The sequence below is a fragment of the Cyprinodon tularosa genome, unplaced genomic scaffold, assembly GCF_016077235.1.
Source record: "Cyprinodon tularosa strain WSP-4 unplaced genomic scaffold, ASM1607723v1 ctg642, whole genome shotgun sequence".
Classification (NCBI taxonomy): Eukaryota; Metazoa; Chordata; class Actinopteri; order Cyprinodontiformes; family Cyprinodontidae; genus Cyprinodon; species Cyprinodon tularosa.
Genome location: NW_024039388.1, coordinates 654,013 through 666,601, shown reverse-complemented (window position 1 = coordinate 666,601; position 12,589 = coordinate 654,013). Strand labels below are relative to the sequence as shown.

Sequence of the window (12,589 nt, the reverse complement as noted above, 5' to 3'; positions counted from 1 at the left end):
TCTTTTCTCGAAACGCTTCTTTTTTCTGTCTGTAAACATAGAGCCGATGTGTATTGGCTAAACGTTCCATTTTTGTCTCATCTGTCCATAGGTCATTCTCCCAGAAGCTTTGCTGCTTGTTTACATGTAGTTTGGCAAATTCCAGTCTGAATTTTTGATTTGCTTTCAACAAAAGTGTCCTCCTTGGTCGTCTGCAATTAAGTCAACTTTGGTTAAAACAACAATGGATGGTGCGATCTGACACTGATGTAACTTGAGTTTGAAGTTCACCTTTAACCTCTAAAAGTTGTTCTGGGCTCTTTAGTTACCTTTGGTATTATCTCTGATTTTTCATACATTTTCCTCCTACAGCCACATTGAGGGATCCGATGGAACTTTCATTTCGACATAACATGTCCAACTGTAGTGACAGGAACATGAAGCAGTTTGGAGATGCTCTTATAGCCTTTACCTTGTTCATTTTAATTAAATGTTTATTTATTGTTACTTTTGTCAGACTAACTTTATTTCTATGAATATTCTTGGTATTACTTTCATTAAAAGAGTGACACCAGAAAGTTATATGTCGATATATATTAAATATATATATATACATAAGGGCCACAAAAGTCATGACTAAAGAAGGTCATGTTCATGTTATTGTTGAGGAATGTTCTTTGAATAACTTTGAAGCAATGTTAATTTTTATTATCCTACAGGACTTGGCTTCTGCTAGCCTTTTCAAAAATCATTTGCTTTGATCACCGTGGTATCGCTGAGCTTGGCAGGCTAGCAAACGCTTCTAACCTAAAACTCATAGATAATCTATGGAAGATTGTTAAGAGGAAGATGAAAGACACCAGACCAATCAATGCAGATGAGCTGAAGGCTACAGGCAACTTAGGCTTTCCTTGCATCTCAGCTAAGTCGCAGCCTGATTGCCCCTGCCCTGCCATGCAGCAATTCATGCGAAAGGAACATATATCCAGTTCTTGGGGTTTTTCTCTAAGTGTATTTATCTTTGTCTTTCTTCTGAGGGTTTTTAATTTTTTCAAGGGTCTCCATTAATTATGCTTATAGGGTGTATATATAGGTATGTATTTATATCTTTCTGCATTTTATATATACATGTAACATTCTAAGCCAGGTGAGTCTCAAGATAATTGATCATGGTTTCATAGTCGAAAAGAAGATTCTTGATCATTGTGAAATAAAAAAATATTATTTTATTGATCTTCTGCAATATTGGTATTCATGCTCATATATCATTATGTTTAATACATTTAAATGTTTCTCTATTTTAACTGAATTACTGCAATTCTAAAAAATCTCTTAAACATTGAAAATGTAACAAAATCATTTTATCATTTTAAATACTCAACTTTTATTAAATAACATAATTAAGTATTTTAACACTTTGTGACCCCTTTTCTAAACAATTAAATTTGGTATTTCCTTTTGATGTTACAGTTTAGCTGCTCAGCCGCTGTATCTGTGACTAGGCAAATAATAATAATAATAATCAGTAACATGTATTTTAAGCAGTTTTTGCAATAGTACTGACGTAATTTAAGCTTCATCTGTCTACTACCGTCTGTTTTTCAGACCTACTTATGTTGTTGACACGATTAAACACCACCCAGGTGCCAGAAAATAGAGAACCAGTGACGGCGGTCAGGTTGGGACATTTCAGTTCTATTACACCAACATGCTTTCCACCAATGACACCAAATCCGGGGGTGACATTTGCCACTTGAACGTCTCTTTCATTTTACCAATCTTTCATCGGATGTGATTAGAGCTCGGCAGCTCTGACGTAAACCAGATTGTTAGGTGAGTCTCGCGCGGCCAGCTCTGGGGTATAGCAAGCCAATTTGTCATATAAACTCTTGAGACATATAAATACCCATAATTCACTTCAAAACAACAAATGCTGGATATAAGAGCAACAAGATATCTTCTCTGAATTTTTCTCACCTGGAGTAACTTTTAGAACTTAAGATTCATTTTTTGATTATTTAAATTTTTTGTGTCTTTGTAGGACAAAACCTGAAACGTGCAATATAATTGGGAAGAATGGAATGATGTATCTGTTCTTGCCATCAGTATGTCAAAATGGCCGCTTGAAAATTAAAAAAATATATTTGACATAACCTTTTATAATACAGTCTTAGTTGTGTATGGAAAAATAATTTGTACTTGTAGAAATGTTATTATTAAGACCTATTTGATTTCTATTTCTTGTAACAATAATAATATTTTGATGAAGCTGTTCTACATTTGTTCTTTAAAGTTTACATATTTTTCCATTAAAGAAAAAAGTCGGCTGCCAGTAAAATTCTTCTTCAGCAAAGGAATATACTTAATTAAGTGAAGAACATTATGCACAACAGTAAGCATCCTCTTCAAAAGATTTTTAAACAACACACTGTCCTTAGTCAGAGGCTAAATAAAATGGGTAAGCAAGCATGATGGGGCACCAAAATTAAAATTGGTTTTCTGTAATGTTCAGGAAATGTTCAGTAAGACTTCTCCATCTATTGGATCACTGTTCACAATCAATGCTCTTTAATTTTTTTAGGGATTTTGTTTTTTTAGAATGATCTTTTTATTAAAATTCCACATAAATACTTAATTTGACTAAATTATTACACATTAATGTTATTTATTATTGCTTTTCCAGTTTTGTTTTATTTGAAATACTGGAGTTAATTGAGCATTTTCTTTATTGGGTATGTAAACTTTCAAGCACAACTGTACAGGGTATGCACCTACTATCTCATTGAATTATACCCTCTGTAGCTATTTTTTTGCAAACTACATTCAATTCAGTTTATTTATGTTGTTTCAAGACACTTTACAGAGTCAGTTCAACCAGATCATGCAGTCAGACTAGTTCAAAGTTTTGTATCTGAGCAAAACCAGTGGATTGCATTGACTCATCGACTCACACAACTCTAAGTTTTGTAAAACTTTGTATCTTAGCAAACGTTTGTATCAAATTATTATCATAAAAACTTAATGGTTTTATAGCTATATTGAAGACAACTGTAAAATGTATTTTTGGTACATACTTATAAAGAGATAATCTGCACAGGTTTTATTGATCAAATAAACACAAATACACTCCTCAGTCTGTCACACCCACACAGCTTCTTGCTTGCAAAAAATGAGCACCATGCTATATTTCCTAACATCTTTCAATGATACCCTGAAAAACTTTAAAATTGCGTTTATGAGTGAAAAGTATAGCCATACATGTCCTCTTGTTGGTTTTTAGAACGGAGAGCAGAGGCAGGTGCTTTTAGATGCAGCACAATGAAAACCATGGAGACGTCTGAGTTATGTGATATGTCTTTTTTATCCAACGTAGCAGTCAGCTTTTGTGTAAATAAAATGGGCTATAAGAGACCTAAGTATTGTTTTATCATGCATAACTTGTCCAATTAGATAAATCACAGCCGCCTCTTTTATTATATGTTACAATGGCTTGCCATACCCTCCTGCCTGTCTGCCTTGGTGAAAAGATAGGCTGAAAGCTCTCAGGCTCGTCATCATCAGCGCCGCCCTGTAGAGAGACGGAGAAAGAGAGAGAGCTGGAGACCTCCCTCCCCGCCTAACAACCCCAACCCCGCAGGCTCTGTCACAACGACCCCACCCCCCCAACCCCCTCTGAGCGAGGGCACGGAGCGACAGGCTCGCATTCGCAGAAAGAAGACCGTTTCGGGATCCCGGCTCTGTTTCGCCCTCAATCCGGGCCCTAATGCTGTAGCGGTCAGCGCGGGAGAAGAGAGCGAAGTGAGACGCAACGCAGCGACCGAGAGTCGGCGAGGGACAGGGCGGACTGGGGAGACGACGGGATTGCTCATTCGCCTGGAAACATGGGATGTACACTGAGCGCCGAAGAGCGCGAAGCTATGGAGAGGAGCAGAGCCATCGAGAAAAACCTGAAAGAGGATGGGGTGATGGCTGCCAAGGACGTCAAGCTGCTGCTGCTCGGTAAGAGGAGAGGCTGCAGCGCCTCGGTGTGCTTATGGTGCGGCTGAGCTGGGTGGAGGTGCTCTCCATGGTGCTGATCTCACTGCCTCTGCCCTCCGTTCTTTGCAGGCGGTGGTGAATCCGGGAAAAGCACCATTGTCAAACAGATGAAGTAAGTGTCCTATACTTTTTCTCCCACCGTTTTCTGGGCTCATATTATCTACTGTCAAACTCAGCCAGAGTGAAAGGCCCGAGATTGCGCCTCCTCTGTCTGAACGGAGGCAGGGCCGCCATGTTTCAAGAGGCCGAAGCCCCAGAGGATCACCGGTGACTCCAGCACCGAGGCCGTCCCAGGGTGCTGTTCATCGCCTGGGGTGCTGAAATGTAGTTAACGAGGGTTTCACTTGACTACAGGGAGTGTGCAGCTAGGGATACGGGATGTGTGTTAGTGTGTGTGAGAGTCTCGGTGTAAGGGTGTGTGTGAATTACAGTGAGGTCACTACTGCTCCATTAGTGAATACCTCTGCTTTTAATCTTAATGGCTTTAAGTGCCCGATATCGCCTGGAGTACTTTGCTTATAAAGCGGATTTACTCAGAAATATGGCTTCTAAAACCGCATCTAAACTTTCCTCGCCTAATCTAAATCACCCTTTGATGTTTTAAATGACTGCTGTTGTCTTCTATAAACCTCTTAGTCAAGTTATTAGATGTTTCAACACGAAAAGACATAGACCTCCCTAGAATATTAGGACCGTATCGTATTTCCTGGAGTCAATGCTTTAACTCTACCCTTTGGCACTGCAACTCAGGTAGGGGTTAAAACATATGAGCTACAGGTCAGGAACACGGCATCAGGCAGCTGATGCATTCTCGGTTCTCATTTATATCTGCTACATGCACACAATGTTCTAATCATGCTATTTTATATTTATTTTATATATATATATATATATATATATATATATATATATATATATATATATATATATATATATATATATATATATATATATATATATATATATATATATATATATGCACACACTAATCATTAAACGTAATTGAACTAATGTTTATTTTAACTGCACTGGTAAAATCTTTGAAAGTTAAGACTGATTGGAATTTTTTAACAACATATTTCAGTGATCATTATGCCTTTAAAATATGACAAAGGAAAACATTTACATTTGAGAGGGTATTTCTTTTTCCTTCTCTCTCCCCCTACTTTACATAAACAATTGGCTTGGCCTACCCCTTAGGAACGATGGAGAAGCAAAGAGTGATATGGGATTTAGCATTTATCATGGGAGATGTCTGCCCTGCCTCCTCTTGTTTCCATTCAAACTCATTACCTATCCAGTGCTCCCAGGTTGATGCATAACATACCGCTCTGTCCTGAACCCAAGATGCATCTCAAAAACACTGTTTACAAATACTCTTAGGAGTTGCTCTGGCCGATGGTTATGCAGCTGATAGATGGGTTTAAGTGAACTCTTTGATTTATAAAGTTTAGGTATTGGAGTTGAACATGGTGGTGTCACATGCTTTTAGATTCTTTTTGCAGGTCATATTTGGGAAAGACAAATGTGATGGAGTCTGTTCAAGGGTTTGAGAAAAGTCTTAAAAGGAGGTGAAACGATGCATGCACTTCAGTGGATATGATGAGCAGATTTTATGAATAAAACAAGGATGGTGCTGTTGCCAGTCATCTGCAGAAATGTCAGCGATGTCTATTTTTGTACATTTCCACTTTAGCACCCTGTATTGGTCAGAAAGATCTTCATTAATAACTTATACTGCCTTCAAAATTGAAACTAATTGTATTTAACCCAGAACATTGCAACATTTATGATGCCTAGATGTTTTTTTTTAAACAGAAGAGGCCTGATCAGTCTGACTTTATGTACATAGTCTCTTGGATTTTTTTTGAGAATATTTAAGCAAAACACATTTTAATCAAAAGCTATTTTTCAAATGTTTATACTTGTATTGTTTAGAAGTATTAGTAAAACAGCATAACTGTAATTTTAGAGATAAATCAATCAGCTGATGATTTGTTAACAGACGGTATGGAATTAATCATCAGCTGCAGCCCGCCGTTTGTTTTTTCAATAATGCAATTGTGCTCATTCGCTCCCTGAAGGTTAATTTTTTTTTTCTTCCATAAAACTGTTAATGTTGATGATGGTGCTACAGATTCAGGCCATGTGGCTAATCTCTGCTCAGAAACATCTTTTCATAATGTGCACTGATGAGATGGAAACATAAAAAGCATCATCCCTTATCTATTTTTCCCTCATCGGATGTCATTGAGTGTTTATGAATGATGTGATGGGGAACTACCTGAAGGGCTCTGACTGTTGGTTTGTTTTCTGCAGAATTTCTTATATACTTAGTCAGTCAATGTAAGTAGATGGTAATGGGCCAGATTATAAGGAGTTTTAATTGTGCCAGGTCTTGTGTGGAAGTGATTGATTAGTGCTCAGATTGATTCAACTCCATTGGTTGTCATGCATTATAAATGATTTAAATATCACATTACTGCCAGATTACACATCACAGAATAAGAAAGGGATCAGTTTCTGCCCCCCCTTAAGATGATGCTGAAAGACGAAAGATGCAGGATGAGAAAACACAAGAAAACGCATCACAGAAGCATGCAGTTTTCCAGAAAAAGAGGGAAAAGAGGAGCTTTTATTTAGTCAGTTGTTTTGAAAAAGGAAACATATGGAGATGTGAAATGTTTCTTTTTTCCTTTCTGTTTAGTCCAGGCTTGTGCCTGTCTGATAATATCTATGTATGCCTGCAGGATTATCCATGAAGATGGCTTTTCTGGGGATGATGTGAAGCAGTATAAGCCTGTGGTCTACAGCAACACCATCCAGAGCTTGGCAGCCATCCTTCGAGCCATGGATTCACTGGGAATTGAGTTTGGAGACAAGGACCGAAAAGTTAGTCTCACTCAGATCCCACTATGTGAATAGTGAATGTGCAGAATATAAAATTTTAATTAATTCAGTCTTGATATGTGACACTGTCAGAAAGAAAGCAACAACTGGCATATAGATGGAGGTGAAGCTGGAGTGTAACTAGTAATTTAAGCAAAGTCAATTCATATATTCATTGTTAAAAAAAAGCCAACAAAATTGTCTCAGTTGGTGATAAATAATTAACAAGATCATATTTCTGTCTGCTCCCTTTGAACTTATGAAACAGGCTGACGCAAAGCTGGTCTGTGATGTAGTCAGTCGTATGGAGGACACAGAGCCGTATTCTGCAGAGCTTCTTGCTGCTATGAAGCGTCTATGGGCCGATCCTGGGACTCAAGAGTGCTTCAGCCGAGCTCGAGAATACCAGCTGAATGACTCGGCTCAATAGTGAGTTCAGCAAAAAGCCACTTTTCTATACACAACAAAGCAGAAAACAATAGTCCTTTAATTTTTTAATATTTTCTCCTGTTGCCAACAGCTACCTGGACAGTCTAGACCGTATTGGAGCGGCAGACTACCAGCCCACAGAACAGGACATTCTGAGGACCCGAGTGAAAACCACCGGCATTGTCGAAACCCATTTCACCTTCAAAAATCTCCATTTCAGGTAGAAAACAAAAACCTGCAGCAGCTTGTGAGGAGTGATTTTTAACAGCATTAGCTTTTGCTTTGAACCTACCTGCTGTCTCTGTTTACAGGCTGTTTGACGTTGGTGGTCAGAGGTCAGAGAGGAAGAAGTGGATCCACTGTTTCGAGGATGTGACAGCTATTATTTTCTGCGTCGCTCTAAGCGGATACGACCAGGTGCTCCATGAAGATGAAACAACTGTAAGTACTGGGGGGAAAGTGGTGCTGTGATTTTTCAAGCCTATAAATAATTTCCATTGCCACCATCATACTGACTCCATTTTTCAATCAATCAAAGGTTTTTTTTCATTATGGGTCATACATTAATCTGACAAAAAGTGCTGTAAAGAATATGAATAGGCAAAAAAAAGGTGACAATAGTTTACTTTAGTGAAAAAGAACTGGAATATACAATATATAAAGATATATTCCTTAAATATTAAGGGTAAACAAATAAAACAAAGAAACTATGATAGATAAGACCATGTTAGATGTTCATTTTTATAAAAAGGAAAAAAATACAATTGAATAGTCTGGCGACCTGGCCAAGGGGAACCCCGCCTTTTGCCTATAGACTCTTGGAAAAGGCATCAGCCCCACCAGAAGTAGAAGATGGATGGACAGGTGATAGATTAGAATTATTAATAACTGACACAAAACAATAAAATATTTAAAAATACATGGATAAAAAAGTTACAACCTAAAATGTCTGTAAATGTCTAGATATAAGTAAAAACGTTATCAATACTTGAGTCAATATCAAGTCAATACTTGATTAAATTCATAAATATAAAAAAATATCTAGCATAGCTAATTAGGGCTGCAACTAACGATTATTTTGCAAACCATTAATCTGTGGATAATTTTTTTGATTAATAATCGGATTGCCAAAGTTTCCTGAAAGAAGATGTTTTACTAAATTAAACCAGGTCAAACTTTTCCACTTAGGGAGTTCTGAATAGACCATTTTGACAGACATAAAAGTTTTGTATTTTAAATGCAAATTGTTTATACATATGTTGATATAATTCCTGCTTTAAGTGGGTTGCTCTGTCAGATAAAGGCATGTCTTAGAGTCTCTACACCCCATTTAAAAATTAAACTATTAATAAATTAGTTGACAATAATCGATATAATAGCAATCACTATAAATCAGATTGTTTCAGCCCTACAATATGAAAAAGAGATAGGAAAAAGACAAAACAGAAATGCATCCTATTATATTTTGTAAAGTGGGTAAAAGCCAAAATAAAATGCTTTCAAAAACATATCAAAATAATATAAAAACATAAAATCACATCTCAACACATTTGAACATTGGTCTTTTAAGACTCGTATGTCAGAATAAAATGACTTTTTGAAAATAACGTTATAGCAGGAAGTTAACACTTCATAATGCGCCCAGATTTCTTTTAGATTCTGTTTTTTTTTTTTCCCCATTTGACATTCCAATCTTAAATAATCTGTTTTCTAATAGCTATACATGGAAAATACTCAAATATAACAGAAATAAAAACTCTAAAACACCCGTCTGTTTGTAGTTATTCTATATGTGTTTCACTTAGTAAATTGAGTTGATTAAATAATTGAACTTTTCAATAATAATCTCATTTATTTAATATGACTGCAGTAATTACTGAAATTTAGAATAACTTTAATAGGAAACAAAACATACAAAAAACTTATAAGATAAAACAGGAAGATATTTCATTTATCTCTTTTAAAAAATTAAAAATCTGTATTATATAACTTATAACTAGAAACATTATAAAGGAATAAAGCATGAATATAGAATCTAACATTAAAATAGAAATTGAAATGAAAAAGTTTACTGTAGGATAAGAGAGAGATATTTAATTGGAGCAACATTCTATAACTATTTTTAAACTTTTTATTACATTAAAAAAGCCTTTTATGCTTGTAAATAACTATATTAGGATATAAAATTACTTAAAAGCAGAAGAAAAAGCTGTATGATGATTAACTTTAACTAAAAGAAAAACTGAATGAATCCAAACTCCCAGTTTCTGTCAAATCTTCAGAGGCTGCTCCACTGATGAGGACCACGCCTCACTTTAGTTCCCATTTTAGGTATCTACACAACACCTGTTTCTGGACACCTCAGGCAACCTGAAAAAACTGCAATGGAGTATGGAGAATGATTAGATCTGTATTATAAAAGGATTTAGTAAAGTGTTTGCATTACACCAAGAGATAGAAAGACGATCCAGCTATGGGAAAGTTCCTCAGATTAATAAATATGTATCTTAAAACATTTGTCTGAGTGTTGACCTGATAGGAAGGGTTCATAGGTGAATTTTAGCTGAATGTCGCTCTTCTTCCCACAGAACCGCATGCATGAATCCCTCATGCTCTTTGACTCCATCTGCAACAACAAGTTCTTCATTGACACCTCCATCATCCTCTTCCTTAATAAGAAAGATCTGTTTGCTGAAAAGATCAAGAAGTCGCCACTAACCATCTGTTTTCCAGAATACACAGGTAAATCAGTAAAGGTGTGTCCTCTCCTCCGCGCCCAGATAAACTAAGCGTAATATGTCTCCCCTCTTCCCTCTCCAGGTGCTAATACTTATGAAGACGCTACGGCTTACATTCAGGTTCAGTTTGAGAGCAAGAACCGCTCTCCCAACAAGGAGATCTACTGTCACCTGACCTGTGCCACAGACACAGGAAACATCCAGGTAGTGTTTGATGCTGTCACCGACATCATTATTGCAAACAACCTTAGAGGCTGCGGCTTATACTGAGGCCGCATGCCAGAAGCACAGAGGTCGTCATAGAGTGCGTGAGGTGTTAATAATGATAACTTTGATTATTCTTAAATGCATAAATATGTAATTCTACACGTCCAAACGGGACCCAAAGAGCTGTCGTCAAACACCACACTGGATCAATGCCATGATTTGTATCCCTGTCCTCTTATTTTAAATCTAAACCTCAGTTTTTTTTGTTTTCTTTAAAAAATGTGTTTTTAAGTTGAATGTTTATTGAAGGCTTGAAGCATCAGAGGTTTTTTCAGCTAAAGCCTCGCCCAGAAACACAGAAAGGGACACTGTCCTGTAACCCTGAGGCGCTGTGGCTCTGAAAACAGCCTTTGGTGCTCCATGCCACGAGCTGCTGAGCGTGAAGGTGGAGATGATGATGATGACGGTGTCTTGTGGCTGACGGGCATGGACGCAAAGTAACGAAGGAGGCTGTGTTAACTTTCCTTCAGACTGACACGTGACCAATTAAGCCTGCTGGTCTGTTCCAATCTGTTTTTAGTTTTTTCTGTCAAACATCATGAAAGAGAAGATTCTTCTGTTTAGAGCAGCTGCTGGTTGCCACCCATCAGCCAGTTATATCTAGGAAAACAGGAAGGAAGAGAAAACATTGGTGCCAATGATCTGAGAATTACATATAGGGGATTAGAATCAGAAATTATAGCTCATACTGTTGATTTATATGATTTAAATATCAGATTTTATTATAATAAATGATTTATTTATGCTTCCTACCTTTTAGATTAGTCCCGTACCATATACAGTGCTGTGAACACCCCCCTCACAGATTGTAGGGTTTTTGAAGCATGAATGACCCGATTAAGATCATATCACAGCATATTGGTTGAATTTAAGCCTGGACTTTGACTAGACTACTCTCAAATCTCCTTTTAGTCTCAGCACCCTCTAGATGTGGACATTCTGGTGTATTTGAGTTTATTGTCCTGTTGCATGTAGGGGCGTTAGATGACCCAGCTTTCTTTGTAAATATCTTTCTCACAATGAACAGAAAACACACTAAATAATCACTCCATCACTTTCTACTGTTGATAAATTCTTCTTCTGTAATGCTGTTAGTCGAATGCCAGGTGTAACAGAACACAGCATCCAGTTAACATCTTCACTGCAGTTTTAGGGATTATCAAGATATTTCAGCAGTGAGTTTTGCTTAGGGACTCTTCTGATGATGAGTTTTGCTCAGTCTTTTTCTTTTTCATAAGGCTACATTGGGGTAAATAAGGCCTGCAGCGCTTTAGAGATAATCTTTTGGTTCTCTGTTGACCTTCTGTATTAAATCATTGATGAACTCTTAACAGTGTACGAGTAGACCGACCAACAATCCATGTTTCTCCATTTCTGGATAATGGTTCCTACTGTCTAACACTGGATTTAAAAGCCTTAAAATGGCATTGGTACCCTTTCTTGGGTGATAGATATGAATGAGTTTTTAAATTCATGTCACACTTTTTCAAAAGGCAAAGAAGAAATCTGGAAGGGGTGAATACTTATCACAGCACTGTATTGGTTTCCATTCATGTTACACTGAGGGGCAGAGGGAGCAAAAAGCAGCAGCGTCCATGTTTTCTGGCTGCTACCCGGCCCTTGGATGTGGACAGCAAAGAAATAGACAACCTCAACAGAGGCAGACTTTGGTCGGGGGCTTTTTCTGATTTGAACCCACCCCTCCACCATCAATCATGTTTCTCTGTTTGCAGGGAAATCAAAAGCCCACCCATCTTCACCCTAAAATTCACCCTCCCATTCCCTTACTCTCTTTAACCCATCACATATCAGTCATTCCTCACATCCTATCTCCATTTTCACCCGAAAAAGCATCGTACTGTATATATATATTATGATTATACCAGATTTTTTTTTTTACTGTGAATGTTTTTGTGCTGCACCCCCATCCTACTCAGTAGTTTATTGGTTGCTCTCATGTGGAATGTTTGTGCTGAGCCAATCGAATGTTGTGTTTACATTAAAGCCACACTTTTCCTATCTCTGCTTTGGCAGTCTTTGAGTTTTGATTGCGTCGCATTGTAACAAGCTGTTCCCTTTGCTTTAATCTGCACTGAAAAATAATGCTGGACCGGGAAATTAGGCTGAATATTATGAGAGAGTGAACCACTTTTAATGCTTCAGTGCCCCGTGAACAAAGCTGCGCGTTTGGAGTCAGAAATATGTATAAAAAAGATTGGGAGCAGATCTGGCAGTGAAATGTGCTGGAC

General features: G+C 37.4%; 1 protein-coding gene across 1 annotated transcript; it reads left to right on the top strand.

The window, feature by feature from the left end:
• The first annotated feature begins 3,551 nt into the window (after nt 1-3,551).
• gnao1b (guanine nucleotide binding protein (G protein), alpha activating activity polypeptide O, b) lies at nt 3,552-12,365 on the top strand. Its single transcript, XM_038308607.1, has 8 exons — nt 3,552-3,978; nt 4,087-4,129; nt 6,768-6,909; nt 7,175-7,335; nt 7,427-7,555; nt 7,647-7,776; nt 9,924-10,077; nt 10,156-12,365. The coding sequence occupies exons 1-8, from the start codon at nt 3,861-3,863 to the stop codon at nt 10,341-10,343; spliced, it is 1,065 nt and encodes a 354-aa protein (XP_038164535.1). The 5' UTR covers nt 3,552-3,860; the 3' UTR covers nt 10,344-12,365.
• The last annotated feature ends 224 nt before the right edge of the window (nt 12,366-12,589 follow it).